The following is a 22107-nucleotide window of genomic DNA, read 5'->3' as shown; positions in this document are numbered from 1 at the left end:
AAGCACTTTACAAATAAAATTGAATTGAATTGAATGATTATCTGTTTACATTCATATTGGTACACTATAATGAAAGGTGTGAGCGGTCTTTTTAATACTTTTAGCAAGATGTAAGGCATGCAAGGATCTCTGCTATAAGCAACATATTTTCCCCAATAAACCTGTAAGTTGTGTGTATCTTTGAGCAGGAGAGAACACCTGCTCAATGATACACACGTTTAAAATATGGTAAACATGAGCACTGAAACAGGCAGCACAAGTCAGAACATGCAGCCAGTGTTTTTTTCCCCCAGTGAATAAAGGAACTCCGAGCATTGTTCTGAAACTGCTTGTGAGTATATATGCTGGAACACAGACATGAGAAATCTGAGTCCAGGACACTTTCAAAGTCTGTGAAACTGTTGTATGTGGATGAACGTGTCTGGGGGTGTTTGTGGGGATGGGTAGGTATAAAAGAGCTCAAAAAACAGCAGAATCGTGTTGTCCGTTCATTTGGCTGAATGCATTTTTATTTCTGAAAGAAAGAGTTTGACTTGACTGAAAGATTTGCAAATAATAACAGAGGAAAAACATAGATCATATGGACAGGAACAATGATTAATACGAAGTGGTGTTTTCCAGATGTCTTATTACTTATAATGTTTTGCAACACAGTTATGCAAGTTCTCTGGGGAGGGACAAAATGGTCAAATCAAGTTTTGTTGGATATATGAGACTCTTGCAGTTATGCAAAAAAAATACTGTCCAATGAAAAAAAATGCTTGGAGAGTGTGTTTTCAGTTTCTGGGTGGGATTGCGAAATTGTCTACAGAGTCAGCCCTATATAAGCTCAGTCTGTAACAGCGTTGCACTGATACTCATCCAATACGTCTGGTAAGCTATGGTCTAATCTAATTATTCTCTGGAAACTTCTGCTAGGCTATTACTTTACTGTTTGGACAAATCAGAAAGAATATATGTAGAACATCTGTGGTCTTTGTAGCAGTCTATTGATTTAATGGGGGTCCTTCTAAAAATCCATGTCATCCTAACTTTCATGCTGTTTCAGATCTTATAGACACAGCAACATGCTGAGGCTCACAATTGCTCTTTGTGTCCTGGCCATAAGCTGGGCACAAGATTGTCAAGTTAGCAACATCCCAGTAAAGGAGGACTTTGACAAGTACAGGGTAAGTAAAGTTTCTTGTTTAAAAAAAAAAAATCTATTCATTCTTCATTTGTACTTTTGAAAGAGTTTTCTGTTAGTGTGTTGCCATTCTGTGGTCACAATTTACTGTGTGTGTGTTGCAGTTCCAAGGAACATGGTACGCTGTAGCAAAGAAAGACCCATCAGGACTTTTCCTTCTGGATAACGTTGCTGCCACTTACAAAGTGGACATCGATGGCAGAATGACAGCCAGTGCTTATGGCAGAGTCATCATTCTGAAGTTAGTTCAAAACATTTTCCAAAGTTTCAATTTCATTAATCACACTTGTAAATTTAATTATCTCTTTCTTCTTTTCCAATTTCAGTAACTGGGAGACATGTGCCATCATGTTTGCCTCTTTTGAAGAAACCCCAGACCCTGCCAAGTTCAAGCTGAAATACTGGGGTGCAGCTACATATCTCCAGAGTGGATGTAAGTGAAACTAGAGTTGTTCACTTTGACTTATGCAAAGAAAAGTTTCAAGGATGTCTGGTCATATGAGGACTTTTCTCACCTAGAGGTGTAACAATGATTTTAGGTGATTTTAAGCACATTGCAATAAACATTGTCATGTTTATCTGGGAGATCATTAAAAAAGGAAAAAAAAAAAAGATTAAAAACAAGCACAAATGTTGAAAGCTCACATCGCTGCAAATTTTGTACTTTAACCCTATTCTTGGCTCAAGGTTGAACTCTTGTCTTGTTTCTGACTGTCCCATCAGATGATGACCACTGGGTCATTGATACCGATTATGACAACTACGCCGTGCACTATGCCTGCAGAGAGCTGGACACAGATGGCACATGCCTGGATGGCTACTCCTTTATTTTCTCCCGCCACCCAAATGGCTTGAGGCCTGAGGACCAAATTATTGTGACACAGAAGAAGCAAGAGATCTGTCTTCTCGGCAAATACAGGCGGGTTGCCCACAACGGTGAGTGACAGTTTGTGAATGTCATGACCATGGCTTATAAATAAAACATACCCAACACACCACTTAACTGATATGATGCTAATCTATTGGATTACTACACATTTTTCTCAATTTTTGCAGGTTTCTGTGATGCCTGATTCCATCCTACTCAAGGATTATCAATAGCCTTTTTTAATTTTCATGTCAATACAAGTGTAAATGAATATCAAATATTATGAATGTAATTCATTATCCAAAACAGAACTGTAGCATTAATAAGTGTATAACGACTCTTCTACTATGGTTGTATTAGTTAACCTGAACTTTTTAAAATAAAATGTTCATGTTGGATATGGTTGGGTCTCATGGCTAATTTAATCAACATACAGCACTATGACCAGAGCACTTAAGAGCTTGGACAACATTGCATGAAAGGGTTAATAGCACCACCAATCCAGACGTTTAATGTAAGGGGAGGTTACTATTTACTTTGCTGTTTACTGGCAGCAGTGCTGTTTTTCTTTTTCCTGGTCCCTGAAGTTATAGTGGAAGTCTGAACATAATGTTCTGGTGTAGAAATGCATTATACAATAACAAATGTTATAAAATGACATTTTTTGTCACCACAAAAGCTTTACACATACATACAATTTACTTAAAATAAAAAGATAAAAAGATCATAAGGCTTTTTCTGCTTAACCTTACTTGGCAGCTATATGTGAGGGATCCCACCTGGGTGTATTTTCTGAATTGAGAAATCCTTAGCCTCCTTTCCCCTGCAGTCTCAGTAATCTCCATGCTTTAAATAGGTCTAATACAAGGATTTACACACATGCAGCCTAATTCAAGACAGATCTGATTTCCAGCATCAGGACAGACTACTGAAAGTGAGTGTATCCTGTGCCACTTCAACACCTTTGAGGTGATACTAGGTAAGAAAACTTGACACTTCCGTACATTACAGAGTTACCCAAAAATAACTAACATAAGTTAACATGTATTTTAATTATGCTCCACATTAATGGAAAGGCAATAGCTTTGCAAATACTCAAAGGCCTATCAAGCACACCATTGATTAATCCAAAACTAAATGAAAAAACAACATTCTAAATTCTCTTTGGAATACAAAAATAAAAAAATCTGATACAAAGACATAAAAAAGGGGGGAAAATGGAAAATATAAGCAATATCAAGCCTTAATCCCTTAATTAAAGCAGTAGTCAAGATGTGCAAGGAGCTCTCTGTGCTGGCTGACAGGGTATGAGGCCCTGCAGTTGGGACACTCCAGAAAGCTCTCATCCAATGTGTTGGAGCTCTTTAATGGAGATGTGGGGTTCAGGATACGGTCCTGACTGGTCCTCTTATCCAAATCCAGCCTGGTGTATGAGCTTGGCTCAGAGAACCGAGTTTCTCGCTGCGGTTTCTTTAAATTTTTATATAAAATAAATAAATAAAAAGTTAATTGATTTGGATTAACTGAATTACTTTTTGATTTACTTATAAAATCAACTTTACCCCAAACGTGATACTGAATATAAATATGAACATAAACATACAATTGAAGAGTTAAGGATCAAGTGTCTTGCTAAAGAGACTAATAGGGTTTTGTGTCAGTTTAGAACCACTGATTCTCCATCAGAACACCTGCTACATTCTGAATAACATGGCAAATTAACTAAAATCAACCCATACAAGAGCCAAGATGGTCTGATCAATCATCTGTGGTGAAAGTGGACTTACTGCTGACTCCAAGCATGTGATTTGGTCTCTAGCCTTGCGAAGCTCCTTCAGCACTTTGTGGAGTTGGTGCTGTACACTTTGTCGGTCCAGTTTCTCGTTCTCAAAATCTCTAGCAGACAACTGGATCTGCCAAATAAAGTTGGAAATGCTTTAGAGAATCGTTCCATCATCTCTCTGGTATTATAAAGGTTCACTGAAGCAAAATCTTGTACCTGTTGCTCTAAAACAGCCATTCTTTTCTGATTTTCATGCTGAGCCAGTAGAGATTTCTGAACAAGGTTGACCTTTCAAAGGAGAAACCATTATACTTGTAGGTGAGACAGGGACAGTGTAATTGACCTGTACTATACACACGACGTGCAATGCATGGACTGAAAAGATACTTGGAAGAACATAAGATACAATCACTTGATGTTTTCCAACATTCTCATTGATACGAACACAATATATTTACACCTAAAAACTGTATTTATTACAAATGTAACATTACTGTACTGCCCATGCTGCTCTGACCAGCGTACCTGCAGTAGCAGCTCAGCAGCTCTCTTCTTTTCCTCCTCAAGCCTTACATTAGCCACCTCTATCTCGCATTGCAGTCTGGCTACTCGCGCGGTGTTCAGCTTCCTTTCCTCTGCTAAAGTCTGTCGGCCACTTCTCCGCTCCTCTTGCAGCTCCTCCTGGGCTCGCACCACCTCACGGCTCTTCTCTTCATACTTGGCTTTCAGCTCCACCAGCTCGGCCTGTAGGCGGCTTGCCCTTTTGCATTCCTCCTCCATCTCTCTCTGGCTCTCCTGCAGCTTCTTCTCCTGCTGCATGGAGGCAGATGACTGACCTGGATCATGGTAGTCAGAAACACAGACCTCTGAATATTACCTTTCATGAAGTTTCATGAATTACCTTTCATGAAGAAAAACTTTAAGCACCCATTAACCTTTAAATAAAGGCTCAAGTTAAGCGAACATGGTTAATAATGCAAGATAATTGGGAGTACATAGCATGATCTTGTTTATGTAATGTTAACTACCGACTTAGACTTTCTCAATCAGTATAAACAAAAAATAGTTTTTTGTTGTCCGTTATAAGATTAGTCAGGACACTGTTGGGTTTCTGTGTGTAGAGTATCATGTGTTTAGCTGCTGGTGAGGTGAGTGATGGGAAAGGGGAGGGGTGCAAGCCTCCTGCTGTGCAAACAATTCACACCTCTCCATACTAACACTGGTACAGACAATAAAATTATAATATTTAAACCCAATAGGCTAGGTGCAAAAAACCCCCCAAAAACTTATGAAATACTGCAAATTCTTAAAGCCCTGAGTGTCTACATTCATTTGAGCCATTAATCACTACTGTGGGGTGTGACATCTCAAATAAAATCAATGCTGAACCTGGGCACCCCCAAAACATGCAGCCTCTGGTAAGAAGCGTTAACATAGAACAAATATAGTTCAAGTCTCACTGCCTAACTATACTACACTCTAAAGACCTACTGTATATTAATCTCAGTCCTGTCCACTGTAGTCCATTACATGTATTTACTGTTGCGCCTTACGGTTGATACACTGCTGTAGATGTTTGTATTTTGCAACCTACTTTTCTAGGAAAAAATGTCCCTGCCCTTTAGCTTTTTTTTTGTTGTATATTGCACTAGCTGAATTGATCTGAAGTTAACATGCTGAATGATCTTTGTGGACCATGTAGATAAGACAACTTGACATGTCAGCTAGAATAATTTACTAACCATCAATGACCAATTGATAATGCAGTTACAGCGAAGAACATGGTCACTGCTAAGAAAAAGAGCAGATTTGAAGTGGACCTTTAAAAACACCTGTAGATGCAGAGTTTCTCGTAGGATGTAAAAGAAGGGGATTCACTCCAGTGACATCACTTCCTACTGAAATGGGATTTTTAGTGAGGCCCTACCTTCTGAATTGGTCTCTTTGTGCTGCTGTTCTAGTGTTTGCTTGGCTTGGTTTAACTGCTGCTCGAGCTCTGCACTTCTGGCCAGAATCCCCTGAACATAGGCCTCTCTCTGCTGGTCATAAACAAGCCAGTGCTGATTTTTTTCCAGAGCCTTGCACAGGGGGAAATAAAACAGATGTCGGCAGGTAATGAGTTCAACTATACTGAACAGCAACAGAAAAGAAAATCTAAGGGTCATGCTGTTTGTCGACTCACATCTCGCAGTTGCTCCTCGACCATGGCAATCTCACCTGAAGGAACCTATTAAATACATCAAGTAAGTGATTCTTCAACTAATGCACAATAAAACTCCAACCACATATTAAAACATTTTCATACCATGGTGTTGTTGAATACTCAAAGCTGATGTACAATCTTAATGTACTTGCAACTTTATAATTGTCTCATCCACCATGAAAAGCCACCCTCTCCATAAAAACCTCACTCATTCAGAATTATTCAGTACAAATTAAATCTATCTAGACAGTGGGCTAGCCTCCAGAGGAAAACTGACAGGCTTAAGATTTAAACCATATTAAGAAAGATCAGTTATTTGCATCTGTTCAGTTTCTTCACTTTTTACCACTATGAAGTAAAAATATTCGCTTTTAATATTATTGTTGATTTTTATTTATTTATTTGGGAAAAGATTTTATGCAAAATTACTCATCCAAGCATAGAACACAATAGTTAAAGGGTTAAGAGCTTTGAAACTTGAAGTAAAAACTTCAGGACATTAGTATAGCAGCTTAACTGCTGAGCTACTACTGTCCCACTCATTGACATTCGATTAGAACCTCTGTTGATTTGTATTGAATATAGCTGAGGGGAAAACTATTTAAACAATTATTAATGAATTTTAGAAACTTTGCTTGAGGTACCCTGACAAACAACAGACAAACACACAGCAGAAACCAAGCAGGTGAATGTGTTGTGTTGACATTGTGTGTGAGCCTTTTTAAGAAAATACTACCATCTAGTGGGGTGGAATCAAACAAACACCTGCTAGAAGGTGGACATCTGCCATCAGGGAGAGCACTGGGTTACAGTAAATATATAAACAGTCGACTGATAGTGGATTTTACAGATACTGATAACCAAGTTGGGCGGTACCTGCCAATATCCAATTAATAAACTGATTAAAACTGATACTGAATGAAAAAAATAACTAAAAATAAACTATTGCTGAACCTAAACAGTAAAAATAAACAGTACCGACTGTACCATGAAAATGTACTGTAGTCTTTTTAAATGAAATAACTAAATATTTATATATAACAATTATTCATAAATATTAAAGTAAATAAAAGAAGATATGCATTCAAACTGAAACAAAAAGTAACACTCCAAATAACAATAACAATAGGAGACACCAAAATGAATACTTTTTTTTTAAACTTCAAATAACAACAAAATTTGCCAGTGATAAATTTTTATTTTGCCTCTAGGGCCAGCTCTTGTACTGTATAATGACAGCGGACCATTCTCAGCTGCTCCCACAATGGATGCAACTGTTAAAAACTATTGGTGTGGATTTTGCCAATAGATAGTTCCAGCGTTCGGTTATCGGTGCTGATTAATAGGCATAGCCGATCAATCGACTCACCTCTAATAAACAGAATGACCTAAATTTATTCAGATCCTGTGAGCTATTTAATTAGGATAAAATATAGTATCATCTTATCTAAATTGAATCTGCACAGACTGAGGAATACTCAGGTTATTCAAGCAATCCTACAGAAACAAATTCCACTTACTAACACTATACTGTACATAATGCAGTCCCCTTAACAGTGTTAAACGATCCACCATGAACACCACCTAGCAAATACGAGGCATTCTGGATGTTAATTTTATTCATCATGCTGTTTCCTCCGCATATAGCTCTGGTCACACTTTTTGTATAGCCACATATGAATTATATGAAACCTATAAAACTCTTTAAAACAATGGTCTGTGCATGCTCTAACAGTAAGAATTAGTGGTTCAGTGTCTAATATAAATCTTAAAATGAATATGTATTCATTTTCAGTAAGTGATTCACTCCATCTTCAGTAAATGCTTTCCGCTCAGAGTCCAGGTGGATCTGGATCTATCCATAGAACACTGGAAGCGTGGTAGGAATACACTATGCACTAAGGCTGGGTAAAAAAATACTAATTCTCCGATTTTAATCGATCTCCAATATATATAAACGATATAAATGATATATTCTTAATGTGCATGCTTTACTTGAGAGGATATTATCTGTAGTTCACCTCTCATCATGAACATGTCACCATCTTTCATGTTTTGAATTTTGAAAACGGATTTATTTCTTAAACATGTTTCAAGTTGTTCATGAATTTCACTGTTGCACATTTAAATGGTTTTAATGTGCAGTTTGAGCTTACCTTGTGTGCACATATTTATGATTTCCTGTTACAATGTTTGTTACTCAAAGTAAAGAAACAATTGTAAATGTGTATTTCAGTAATATAGCCAAGTAGGAGGTTTTCAGTTACCAGCAATTATATTAAAATATGGATTCCATGTCGGCAAAACTAACATTTTAAATAAAATATTTATACCTAATCAATATTGAATCAAAATAGAATCGAAACCATATAAATAAGAATCGAATCGCCAAATTGGTTGCAATACCTAGCCCTACTACGCGCACACACATTCACACTTAAAGGCAATTTTAGCATAGCTAATCCACCTACTGTTTTATTTTTCAGTGAAACCGGAGAACCCAGAGAAAATCAAGGTGGACATGTGGAGAACATGCACACAGACAGTAACCTGAGCTCAGGATCAAGCCAGGGATCCTGGATCAGAGAGGCTGCGCCACTGTGCCCCCTTCTATGAATATGATGTGATTAATGTAAATAAAGTGAACAGGTTTTCGGGGGGGGGACCACAAAAAACACCACGAAATAAAGTTATACTGAGACAATTATAATTATTTTTTTTTTAAACAGTATAGTTTCAGACTGAATTTAAACCATGTCAAAACACAGAAGTAGCACAATCAGCTACTAACTTAATGATGTCTTCCAACTATGAATGCATCTCTAAATGTACCACTTCATATGAGCACAATCCAGAAGTCTTTGCTCACTCCTGAAGAATATACACTGATCAGAAAGAACATTAAAACCACCTGCCTAATATTGTGTAGGTCCCCATTGTGCTGCCGAAACAGCTCTGACCCGTCGAGGCATGGACTCCACAAGATCTTTGAAGGTGTGCTGTGGTATCTTGCACCAAGATGTTAGCACAAGATCCTTTAAGTCCTGTAATTTGCGAGGTGGGGCCTCCATGAATCAGACTCGTTTGTCCAGAACATCCCACAGATGCTCGGTCAGATTGAGATCTGGGGGATTTGGTGGCCAAGTCAACAGCATGAACTCTTTGTCATGTTCTTCAAACCATTCCTAAACAATTTTTACAGTGTGGCAGGAGACATTATCTTGCTGAAAGAGGCCGCTGTCATTAGGGAATAACATTGCCATGAAGGGGTGTACTTTTACTGTGACAATGTTTAGGTAGGTGGTACGTGTCAAAGTAACATCCACATGAATGCCAGGACCCAAGGTTTCCCAGCAGAAAATTTTGCTCAGAGCATCACACTTCCTCAGTCAGCTTGCCTTCTTCCCATAGTGCATCCTGGTGCCATCTCTTCTCCAGGTAAGCGACGCACACACAAGGCCATCCACATGATGTAAAAGAAAACATGATTCATCAGACCAGGCCACCTTCTTCCATTGCTCCATGGTCCACCTCTAACCATCACAATTTGCCCCTTGTCAAAGTCGCTCAGATACTTACGCTTGCCCATTTTTCCTGCTTCCAACACTCCGAAAACTGACTGTTCACTTGTTGCCTAATACATCACACTCCTTGACAGGTACCATTGTAACGAGACAATCAAATGTTATTCACTTCACCGGTCAGAGATTTTAATGTTATAGCTGATCAGGCTATATGAACATGTTCAAGAGAATTTCTGGCCTGTCCTTACAAAAAAAAAAACTGACTTGGGTGTTTTTTATTTGGGTGTACTCCTTTCAAACAGGGTTTTAGCTTTTATCCTAGCAGGGGATATGTTTTGACTACAAAGCACTTCTGTAAGTTGATTTAGAGAAGGATGTCTGCCAAATGATGTAAATATAAGTCACCAAAATAAATAAATTAATAAATAAATAAACAAACAAACAAACAAACAAACAAATAAAAATAATTTTTTAAATGTAAAGTAAAAAGAAGTCACTGACCTGCATGTCTGTACTGTGCTTTTCAAGTGTTTGGCACTTCGCAGTGACAGCCAAATATTTGTTTTTCAGGTCCTCGGTCTCCTGGGAAAGGTTTTGAAAAAGCTTCTCTCTGTGTTCTGCCTCCTGCCTTTTCTGATCCAGCAGGTTCTGCAGCGAGGCCACCACCTCTCCACCTTCAGCCTGCAGCTGCTGCCTCATGCTGGAGATCTCTTGTTCTTTAGCCAGCAGCTGCTGTGCATTTCTCTCCCTCAGTGTCTCCAGTGACAAAATTCTCTGGGACACAAAATGCGACTCATTGTGTTAGAAAAAGGCTAAAGTTAGTGTTCCTTGACCTGTATGGGGTGCATCTTTCAAAGCATGGGCGTAACCACTCAATCTTTGGGGTCTGGCGGGGGGGGGGGGGGGGTCGTCCCCCCCCATTTTGAGGAAATACCAATCTGCCCCCCCCCAATATACAATACAAAATATTTTATATATGCCCCCCTTCAATGAACCCTGCCAACGGATCTGTCTTTTCTTCATCTATTCTATTTATTTGTCTATTCCTTATATATATATATATATATATATATAAACGTTTGTTAAGGAAAATAGGTGTGCCCCCCCAATTGTACACTTGGTTGCACCCATACTCAACGCAAGTTCGTTGATATGTTTTAGCAACTCAGTCTGTAAGAGATTGAGACAATGCACACCTTTTAGATTTTTGATATTTAACAAAATAAGCCATACCAATGTCCATACCATGGTTACACCCTTATAGTCTGAATTCTACAGACAAAAAGAGACTCACCTCCAGCAGCTTGGCCTTATCTGAATCAGGACGTGTCAGATGATGCCTTCCGTTTCGTTTTGAAATTTCATCCAAAGTCTTCTTCAACTGGGCATTTTCCTTCTTCAGTTTCTCAAGCTCAGCTTCTACAGCCTTTGAACCACTGCTTTTAAATCCTAGTTTATTTGCAAAAGTTTCCTTGGCTCCTTTAGATGCCATCATTGGAGTGTTCCCTGGAAAACAACAAGTGTATACCAAGCATTTATTTATTTAATAGTTAGTTAGTTAGATAGATAGATAGATAGATTTAATTATCTCAGAGGGAAATTCACCTGTTACAGCAGCAGACAGATAGAAGTATACTAAAAGTAATTAAACATTATAGTAATTAATAGTATTAATTAGTATAAGTATTTTTATGCACCTCGATTAAATGTTGTTTATAAGGTGTTATTATAAGACCTTATAAGTTAAAAGGTAGCTTTTTTTTTATTAAAGAATTTTCTACCAGACCAATCTACTAGTAAAGGCCATAGCCGAAATGCGTGTAAATATAGCTAGGTAACACAGCTATCCAACTCCACATATATATAAAAAAACAAATAATAATATTTTTTTTTTTAAATGATAACTTACGATTGTAGTATTTGTTGCAGAATTTGTAATTAACTACAGCATAACATCGCTGAATAACAGAAACGGGCTTTTCCCGTCACACTTCCTTGTTAAGAACAAGTTTAAATGCGGCGCCGCATCTTGCGTCACTTCCGGCATATTTAAATTTCGGGTGTGTTCGAGTAGAGTTGTTTTTCCTACCCATATTCCGACAAGCTCCGCCTCCTCTCGCGAGCAGCTTTGATAATGTTTGTTTAGCCGTATGTATGCAAGGATGAGGGTGTAAAAACGTGTTTTTCGAGTAAAAATGTAAATAAATAAAATAATAATAATAATAAATAAATAAATAAAACTACTAAACAATAATAATAATAAAACTATTATGGTTGCTGGTGTCAGCACATTTAGGGTATTGATTAAGTAAGGAATAAAACAAGATAAAGTGGATTATTTCCTATAACAGCACACCGGAAGTGTTTAATTCCACTTATACCACAGTAATTTGCTAAAAGTGACAATTTTTACTGTGTTAATGACACACACGTCATGCCCGTCATATACAATTGAATTTCATGTTGTGAACCAGAGCCGAGTTAGTTCTATTATCACTTACCTTATAGCAGGTATAAGCAGTTTTTCCCTCACCATCTCCATATTAAAATAACAACAATGATAACAACAACACTTTTTTATGTTATAGATAAACCTGAAAGCAGAAAGTCATCTTGTATGTAAAAAAAAAACAACAAAAAAAACAGAAACATCTCTCTCTCTCCCTCTCTCTCTCTCTCTCAGACACTGAATCCCGTCACAGTGAGTGTGTGTGTGTGTGTGTGTCTGTGTATCATTCTCAGGATCTCAGCAGGAAGGCTTCTAAAATGGGGAATGATGTGATGCATCTGTATTGCAACTGGTAACAACAACAACAACAACAACAAAAAAACAACATAAATTTGTGGTTTCTTTCCTTTTTAAGTTGTGCCATTCAATCGGAGAAAGATGACTTAATTTGTTTTAATTCATTATATACACAATTTATAAAAATAAAGCAATACAAGTACAGCTCGTTTTAAAATCAAGAAAATGAGTTACGAGAACATGAGTTACTGAGTTACTTTTACTTTTTGCGTTTATGCTGCCTCTAAAATACAGTCCCCTCTGAAAGTAATGGAACAGAAAGGCTAATTCTGTTGTTTTTGCTGTACACTGTGAACACATTTGGGCTTGAGATCAAAAGTTGCATATAAGATGATAGATCAGAATTTCAGCTTTCATTTCCTGATATTTACATCTAGATGTGTTAAACAACTTAGAACATAGCACATTTTGTGACAGACCACCTAATTTTTAGATGAGCAAAAGTAATGAAACAGATTGTCTTAAAGTAAATAACACTTAATATTTGGTTGCATATCCTAATAACTGCATCAAGTTGGTGACCCACTATCATCCCCAAACCATTGCACTTTTCTTTTGTGTTGCTTTTCCAGGCTTGTACTTCAGCTTCTTTCAGTTGTTGTTTTGGGGGTTTCACCCTTCAGTCTCCTCTTCAGGAGGTGAAATGCTGCTCAGTTGAGTTAAAGTCTGTTGTGATTGACTTTGCCAGTCTAAAACCTTCCATTTTCCCCACTGATAAATCCTTTGTTGAGTTGTGTTTTTGGATCATTGTCTAGCTGCATGATGAACTTCCTCCCAATTAGAAATCTTAATGTAGACTGCTGAATTCATTCTGATGCAACCATCATGAATTGCATCATCAATAAAAATTAGTGAGCCTTTTCCAGAAGCAGCCATCCAAGCTCAAGCCACGACACTACCACCATGCTTGACTGATGAGGTTGTAGGTTTTGGATCATGAACAGATATTTTCTTTCTCCACACCTTGGCATTTCCATCACTTTGGTGGAGGTTAATCTTGGTTCCAGAACTTTTGTAGCTCATCTCTGTATTTCTTTGCAAATTCCAACCTGGCTTTCTGATTCTTACTGCTGATGAGTGGTTTGCATCTTGTGGTATAGCCTCAAAATTTCTGCTCTTAAAGTCTTCTTCAAACAGTGGATTGTGATACCTTCGCCTTTGCCCTGTGGAGGTGGTTGGTGATGTCACTAACTGCTGTTTTTTGGGGTTTTCTTGACAGCTCTCACAATGTTTGTCATCAACTTTTGTTGTTTTCCTTGGCCAACCTGTTCGATGTCTGCTTGTCAGTACACCAGTGGTTTCTTTCATTTTCAGGACATTCCAAATTGTTGTATTGGCTATATCCAATGCTTATGCAATTGCTCTGATCAATTTCCTCTTTCTTTCTCAGCTTCAAAATGGCTTGCGTTTCTTCCATAGACAGCTCTCTGGTCTTCATGATGGTTTATCCTTTTTAACAAATGCAGTCTTCACAGGTACAACCTAGGGCTCAAACCAAGAGTAGACATTCAGTACTATTAATTGTTTAAGCAATCAATTTAACAGGACATGCCTGGGTAGCAAGAAACACCTATCACATGTTCCAATATTTGTGATCACTTGAAAAATGGGAGGGTTCAAACAGAAGGTGCCATGTTGTAAGTTGTTTAACACATGTAGATGTATCAGGAAATGAAAGCTGAAATTCTTATCCATCATCTCATATTCATGTTTTGATCTCAAACCCAAATGTATTCAGTGTAATGCTAAAACAAAAGAATTGATTGGCCTTGCTGTTCCAATACGTTCAGAGGGGACTGTATTTTCCCTCTTAAGAATTTTCCATTCTTCTGTTTTTAATTCTATGACTGTTACTCCACATTAACACTCCCTCCTGGATACCTGTTTCCCAGCTTTCCCTGTTCCATCCTTTCTCCTCATGCTTCACTGGGTAATGGCATGTAGCCTCACCTCTTCCCTTCTTCACTCCCGTCCTGCTCTCTCATGTGTTTATTCCTTCTCTCACATGAAGATCTCCTGGGAGGGGTTTCTCTCCATTTCAGAAAGAACTCTGATGCGAAGTCTGCTATCTTTGTTTTTTCTTTTTTTTCTTTACTATTTCTTCCCCTCTAAGACATATAAAGTCACACAGATGCACACATGCAAACTGGCACTCTTCTATGTTGCCACTTTCTATCTTCATAACTGTCACTAATAACATTAAGAAATCAACACATTTTAATACTCTTGTCAAGTTCAATATGTCAGTGCTAATTCTGAGAACCTATGCACTTTAACAAAAGCTGACAGTTTTCCAGCAAAATAAAAAATCAATCAGAGAGAGAGAGAGAAAGAAAGAAAAAGATGGCTCCTTAGGCTTAATAACAGATATTTATACAGCAGTTTATTGTCTTTTTCCTTTAGATACACACTGTGAAGGATACACAACTTATAAAAAAGACCATGCAAATATAAGTACCATGCTTATAATATGCGTGTTTTACACAATGCAAAAAACAAAAACAAACATAACAGTTCTACCACATTGTCTTTTTAGAGCAGACAATAACTGTAAGTTAAACAAATTAAAGTGTGGAAAAAATACAGCCAGTTCATCAACTTTCTGAATACTCAAATCATATTGTTGTTAGTAAAAAGGATCTGTTTCTTATAACTACATTGTGGACAACTACTCACAAAATTATAATTAAAAATACCACAATATATATAAAAAATAAATCCAAATCACTAATATTAACTGTCAGGAATCCAATATTCTCACTGCAGGTATAGAAAGGGTTAATCATTACTAGCTAATATATAGCGATATAATGTGAAACATGAGGTTTATTGTTAGTCCACGAGTGAGAAAAGTTTGATTTTAAAGGTTACACAGTGCTTATACGTGAATCCTACAATACCTTTCAGTACAAAAGAATCACAGCATATAAAGTCTATATACAACAATGAGTGCTTTACCTGTGTCCTATGAAACCATCCAAATTTTTCTTCAAACACTTGCATACTTTTTTTTTCCCCCAATCAAACAGGCTACATATTTCGTTTTGTAAGAAATCAAGAAAAGTGAAATTTGTGTCACTGCATTATTGCATTTTTTGAGGGCCATATTTATGACCCTACAGTTTTAAATGATCACAAAGATGAAAATTTATGGTAAAACATAAGCAAAAACACAAGATAAAATACAGTAAATCCAGTACATAAAGGCAAGTGGTTCAGTCATTACTAGAATTTGTGAATGTTATGTCAAGCACAGTGACAAAAATATGTTCAATAAGTTTTAAAAAATAGTTAATTTAAATAAGCTAAAAAAACAACAACTTTACAATGTATATTTTTCAATATGTGTAAAACAAACTAAAAAATGTTTTTCAATGACAGAAATTTCGTATCAATTAATGAGCTGCCATCTTTCTGCTAATACTCCAGCAATGCCTCGTTCATTTTTCACATTAAAACATTAAGTTCTGGTTTCAGTATCTGGCAATGTGGCCATATCATTTAACACTCTAAAAGTGCAATGTGTATTCTCCTCCTCTTCACATGACAAGGGAAAGTCTCAGGACTTGAAAAGTTTCTGACATAAATATTTTGCATGACACAGTGCGATTCTCACAGCTGATCTGAAACGTGCATCCTGACCAGGCCATATTCTCATAATGTGGATAGTGTGTGGATTAGGGCTTCATCATTTTCAATACGACCATTAAGTGCTTTTGGCTAAAACAGTCTGCTGCAAACATCACTTCAAACATTCATGCATTTCTCCTCCATTTCTTGTGGTGGGGTTTGAGGTTGAATGTAGCCTTGAATTACTGTTATTATTAATTAGAGAGTGCTAGAGAGGAACAATGTGTCAGCTTACTTTTTAACCACCTAGCTAAAACTGTGATCACAGGAACAGATAGATGCATGGTCTCCTGCCAGTAGTCTGATGTGAAGCTGAATTCGAGAGCATAAAGTTCACCTCAGGATTTCACATTAACTGCAAAACACACATAAAAAATGAACACAGTTTACATGTTTCTGCTTTAAAGGTTTCGAGAATATAGATGTTAATGGGTTAATGAAGTAATCCTTTTGAATACACTGAATATTTTATTTGAAAAATAAACATATAAATCTAAGGAATTATTATGGCACTTTTCTTTTGTGGGGAATCTCCTCAACCACCACTAGTGTGTAGCATCCACTTGGATGATGCGACGGCAGCCATAGTGCACCATAACACCCACCACACACCAACTATTAGTGGAGAGGAGAGTGATGTAGCCAATTCAGGGATGGAGATTATTAGAGGGCCATGATATATAAGGGCCAATGGGGGAGTTTTGCCAGGACACCCCTACTCTTTATGATAAGTGTCATGGGATTTTTAATTAACATTTCATCTGAAAGAAGGTGCTGTTTTTACAGTATAGTGTCCCCATCACTATACTGGGGCATTAGGCCCCACACAGACCACAGGGTGAGCGTCCCCTGCTGGTCTCACTAATACCACTTCCAGTAGCAACCTTAGTTTTCCCCAGGAGGTCTCCCATCCAGGTACTCAACCCTGCTTAGCATCAGTGGGAAACCAGGTGAGAGCTGCAGAGAGATATGGCTCTGGCACCCATTTCAAAACAGGAACTAAATATTTAAGTAGCTCTAAATATTTTTTATTCACAATTAATGTACGTGAATAACTGAAGCACTTAAAGAGATGTCTTTGGGAAGAAGCACATACAAAATATTAATATACCATAGAGTCAGTTACCATAGCCTTTTAAAAATTTACTTTAATCTCTAAGAATATGATTTTTATTTCACATTTCAGTGTTTTTGCAAGCAAACAGGCATGAGCATACCCAGACAAATTTATGTTCTGCATAGTATTATAAGGAACAGAAACAGAAGTCACTTACTTGATAAATTGACAGCACATGCCACTATGATGACAACCCCACCCACAATTGACACAATGGAAAGTAGCTTAGCTACCCGGCCAAGCCGTATGGCTCCATCGATATTCCCCTGTTCCAAGCTGTTGCGGGACTAGAAACAAATAGACAAAAGTGACATTTATGTTAATTACTTGTTCTGGCAAACATTTCTACACAATTTTCTACACAGTAAGGCAACACACAGTTGAGTGGCTGAGAGTAGCTCTCTGGCGGTTCTGGGATTTAGACTCACAACCTTCCAGTCACTGGCACAGAACATTAACCATTGAATTACTACTTCCTTTCATTATTTCAAACTCTATAATCAACAGATACACTACATGGACAAATGTATGTGTACACCTGACCATCATAGCCCTATGTGCTTGCTTTAATTTATTCCAAAATCATACAGTGCTGGTAACTCCTTTCGTGGTATAACAGCCTCCACTCTTCTGGGAAGGATTTCCGCTAGATTTTGGAACATGGCTGTGGGGACTTCTGTCCATTCAGCCACAAGTGCATTAGTGAGGTCAGGCACTGATGTTGGGTGAGGAGGTCTGGGGGGCATTTGGCGTTTCGATTCATCCCAATGGTGTTCAGAGGGGTTGAGGTCTGAGGTCAGGACTCAGTGCAGGACACTCGAGTTCTTCCACTCCCAACCTGGCACCTCATGTCTTCATGGAGCTCACTTTGTACACAGGGGCATTGTCATGCTGGAACAGGTTTGGACCTCTTAGGTCCAGTGAAGGGAAAGGCATCCAGTTTTGAGAAGACCCACATATGGGTGTGATCGTAAGCTGTCCATATACTTTCGGCCATATAGTGTATCAACACGACAATCATACTGGTTCCAGACCTTCATACATAAACTGGGCTTAACAATACTGATCTGATTATGTCTACGATAATTTCTGGATTTTTATTATAATTATGATAATAGTGCAATCTTCACCTTCCCATCAAAACAAGATAAACATAATTCTGTATCTCTACTCACCATGACTGAGTAGACAAATCCCACAATGTTAACTGGCCAAGCAGGGCAGAAGCAGGCGATAATAGCCAGGATAAGGTAATCTTTGGGTTTGGAGCGATCCAGCGGTGGGTTGGTGGCCAAGCTGGAGTGGCGAGAGATTGATGGTCGTGGGGAGAATGCTGTGTAAGCAATGGAACTGGATCTGCTACCCTTTCGTGTGCGTCCAAAGTGAGGGGGGTGTGTATGGGGCAGGGAATGATGACGCCGAGGCGGAGAGGAAAGTCTGGGAACTGACGTTTTTGCTTCTGGAGGAGAGGAGTAGACTCCATGACCTGTTGACAGAGATGGGGGATTCAATAATCAGTACAGAATAATGGATACTGTATTGCTTCCACATTTCATTACGGTGTTGTGGTACAGCTGTTCTCAAGATACGTACATGATGAAAGATTATAGACAAATAATAGATAGAGTCGTTTTTCTTTACTGATCTATACATATATACAGAGAAAACAGCTTATCATTAGTCTCAGCTAGCCATCAAATGGCTGAGCTGGAAGCAGTCTGATCTGTCTCACATGCCCCCTTCCCCATCTGACAGTGATCGAAAACCACACTGGCAGTCTTTGATCTATAAACAAAAAATCTAATTAACCACCAAACAAAAATAATTAATGTGCCAATCTTCATAACATCAGGGTCTCCCTTGCTTCTCCTGATAGGACAATCTTCTGGCCATTTTTAATTAGAATGCACAAATTTAATTACATTAAGTGTACACCCTCTCAGTGGATTAAACAGATCTTGCTTTTTTACTCAAAATGACCTCATAAACTATGTCTCCCTGGCCTTTTAAATAATGAAAATGTCCAACTCAGCAGACCGTCAACCCACCACAAACCATGGAAATATACTGTGGTTACTTACAATAGATTGTCACTTGTAATGAATGGCAAATTATTTACAGTATGCTACATTGGCTTAACAGTTAACCGCTGGTTCCATCAGCATTGACATAAAGTGCTCCCTGAATAAATCACTGTAGCTTTCAGGTATACAAAATGCTTCATCGGTCAGACCATCGCAATAATTTATAGCTGGTCCATTATCTACAAGCTTTTGAAACGAAAACAAGCCTTTTATCTAATATCTCTCTTTTTCCTGACATTATTATGAGTCCTGTGTACGAATTTAAACTTATTGTGGTGGCAGGCATTTGAGGATAATTGCACATTTACACAGAATCTTTGTAGTCACCAGGATCATCACACTGCCAACTGTAGAGACAAGGTTAAAGTGAATAAAAAATAAAAAATAAAACCCCCCAACAATTGCATTCAATATAACCCAGCCCTCAACAAGAAAGATCACACTACTACCATTTGCAGTCTTCTGTTTGACGACTACTACGACCACTCCAGACTCATGTCCCTCTCCCTGGGTTTGCTGGTGCAATGAGAGGGGTTGCAGGCAAGGGAATGAGTCAGACTTGTGTGTAGAAAAGGCTGTCTCAGAAGGCTGAGTTGTAACAGGGCCTGGAGTCTGACAGCTTGATGGCTCTCTATCCTGGGGTCCAAGCAATGAGTCTGTCAGTGTCTGGTGGTTGTCCATTTTTATGGAGAAAGAGGTCAGATTGTCCAAATTGATGATGGTCAGTTAGGTGTGAACAGGGATAAGATATCCACCTAAAATGTAGGACAGAACATTATAAGCAATCTGTCATCAACGCTGATCAGATCAGCAATGTGTAATTAGGTGCATCATCACACTCTTGTGCTATGGGCTGTGAGGGACAAAAAAACAAAACAACAACAAAAACCCCAGCTGCCAGTAAATCATAGCCTTATTGTTTTATACCTTCACATCAAATTCCTGTCTATTTAGAAGATATCAGTTAAAATCAAATAAAATGTGAGTTTTTTTCCTCCCAACTGTTAAACAGGTTACTGCTTCACACAGAATCAGATGGATTAAACCAGTGGTTTTCAAAGTGGGGGCCAAGCCCCCTTGGGGGCCGCCAGGGGGCCTCAACAATTTGGTTGGAGCCACCAAGCCCATCCCTCCCACTAGTGTGTTTTCTCTTTCTCACTCTGACAACCACACACACACAAAATCAATTCCTAATGTAATGTAATGTAAAGATGTAATTATAAATAATAAAAAAGGGGGGGATATATGCAGAAGTCTGTATTTTTAATGTGTTTTAAAGATATCTTGCAAAAGGGGGGCTTCGGTCAAATGTTAATGCCATTTGGGGGGCCCTGCCCTGGAAAAGTTTGGGAACCCCTGGATTAAACTATAAAGCTGTGCAAATTACTGAGGGCCATAAATTAGAATTCAGCGTTAAGAAATAACAGAAAAAAAATATATGTAACAAAACATTTACCATACAGGGATTCATATGTGTGTGTGTGTGTGTGTGTTTTAAACAATCAAGAGAATTCATTATGGGCATGAGTATATGATGACTGGCTCGAGTAATAATAAACAAATGAATATCTGAGGACCTGAGAACATTAGGGCAAAGGAACAAAGCCACAGGGATGAAGAGAGCCATATCAAGGCAGAATGACAAACAGCTAAATCACCAAAAACATTCTGGGATGTTAAGAAAAAGAAAATGGTAGAAAATATGATTGTACAGAAGATACAATAGGTAAAAACAGGACTAGGCACTGGAGTCAATAACACCACAGGTAGGCTTCACCTTACTTAGCAGGTTGCAAAACAAGACAAAGAGCCCCCTCCCCCATTCCACACACAAACACACACACATATACATATACACACACACGCGCGCGCACGCACCCCAAAATACAATCGCATTGTCCATATCTTATCTATTCATTCCTAAGGTGTTATAAGGTGTTATAAGGGTTATAAACCTACCTCATTCACATTCTCCACTTGAAGCCACTCACAGATTTCACGTGCGCGTTTGTCCCTAATTGTTAATCACTAATTTTGCATTAGAATTAAAAAAAAAAAAATCCCACGCGGTCGTATTTCTCCGATGAGCATATTAATTTTTAAATTAGATATGAAATTGAGAGATGCGCGAAGGCAGCATCATCCCAGGGAGGTAACTAACAGAATGGGAGGACTAGGGGGCGGGGGAGCGGGGAAGACACCAAGGCTACGTCCCAATTCGCATACTCCCTTACTAAGCAGCCTGTCACAGTAGTGTTCATCACAGACTGTTTCTGTGGTACAGGAGTGTGCGGTTTGTGACTTGGCCGAACCGATTGTTTATTTACTGTTAGAGTGGATACGGATGTGTATGTAGCTGATGCATGGCTGATGTCCAGGTCACGTGGCTGGCATGAATATAGCGCGTGGTCCTGTTGTACTCAATACAAAAATAAGTATATAGCTTTACTGACTATATGACTAATCTTGTGGGTTTTTGTTTAAATCGCATTGCCCATTGTATCTCCTGTTAGGCTGTATTTAGTGATATAAGGACATGTGACCCTTTTCCTTTCTCGCCTGATTATTTGTGTCTATGTAGAGACTTGGACATACTAATGAGTAAGGTAGTATGTGGTTTGGGACTCGAGCTTAAAGAATCATGAAACACTAAACTACATTTTCTGAGATTTTAACAGAGGTGTTCGTGTCACACATCATAGACAATCTTAGCATCCGTTAATTTTAATTGTAGGCAAAACTGGTTAATTTGGAGGCCCCCCGCTATTTTCGTCTTTCCGGTTTAAAATATCATGTGTCACTGCCAGTGACGTGGCAATGTACTATAGTACATCATGGAGTCTCAATTATTCATGAGCCTGCATGTTCTTATCCTATGAGAAGATGCTGTCTTAATTAATCATGAC

The 22107-nt window shown here is 38.3% G+C and overlaps 3 protein-coding genes and 1 long non-coding RNA gene across 4 annotated transcripts; 2 read left to right on the top strand and 2 right to left on the bottom strand.

Annotated features, from left to right (window-relative positions):
* The first annotated feature begins 1020 nt into the window (after positions 1-1020).
* On the top strand, positions 1021-2452 carry rbp4 (retinol binding protein 4, plasma). Its single transcript, XM_053640264.1, has 5 exons — positions 1021-1169; positions 1291-1427; positions 1513-1619; positions 1910-2122; positions 2243-2452. The coding sequence occupies exons 1-5, from the start codon at positions 1068-1070 to the stop codon at positions 2257-2259; spliced, it is 576 nt and encodes a 191-aa protein (XP_053496239.1). The 5' UTR covers positions 1021-1067; the 3' UTR covers positions 2260-2452.
* A 378-nt stretch (positions 2453-2830) lies between these two features.
* cep55l (centrosomal protein 55 like) lies at positions 2831-12433 on the bottom strand. The gene is made up of 9 exons (XM_053640263.1): positions 11474-12433; positions 10859-11070; positions 10066-10338; positions 6020-6064; positions 5765-5915; positions 4363-4673; positions 4054-4125; positions 3842-3967; positions 2831-3524 (listed from the first exon to the last, which is right to left on the bottom strand). The coding sequence occupies exons 2-9, from the start codon at positions 11057-11059 to the stop codon at positions 3306-3308; spliced, it is 1398 nt and encodes a 465-aa protein (XP_053496238.1). The 5' UTR covers positions 11060-11070; positions 11474-12433; the 3' UTR covers positions 2831-3305.
* On the top strand, positions 4833-8671 carry LOC128617216 (uncharacterized). Its single transcript, XR_008387546.1, has 4 exons — positions 4833-5255; positions 5913-6080; positions 7836-7948; positions 8527-8671. It is a non-coding gene; the product is annotated as an uncharacterized LOC128617216 (long non-coding RNA).
* Positions 12434-14751: 2318 nt separating the features above from the next.
* On the bottom strand, positions 14752-21456 carry prrt2 (proline-rich transmembrane protein 2). The gene is made up of 5 exons (XM_053640684.1): positions 21161-21456; positions 19651-19956; positions 18293-18603; positions 17275-17404; positions 14752-16355 (listed from the first exon to the last, which is right to left on the bottom strand). The coding sequence occupies exons 2-5, from the start codon at positions 19880-19882 to the stop codon at positions 16339-16341; spliced, it is 690 nt and encodes a 229-aa protein (XP_053496659.1). The 5' UTR covers positions 19883-19956; positions 21161-21456; the 3' UTR covers positions 14752-16338.
* Between the last annotated feature and the right edge of the window lie 651 nt (positions 21457-22107).

Source organism: Ictalurus furcatus, chromosome 13 (assembly GCF_023375685.1).
Source record: "Ictalurus furcatus strain D&B chromosome 13, Billie_1.0, whole genome shotgun sequence".
NCBI classification, from domain to species: domain Eukaryota; kingdom Metazoa; phylum Chordata; class Actinopteri; order Siluriformes; family Ictaluridae; genus Ictalurus; species Ictalurus furcatus.
This window is presented reverse-complemented; position numbering and strand designations above follow the sequence as displayed.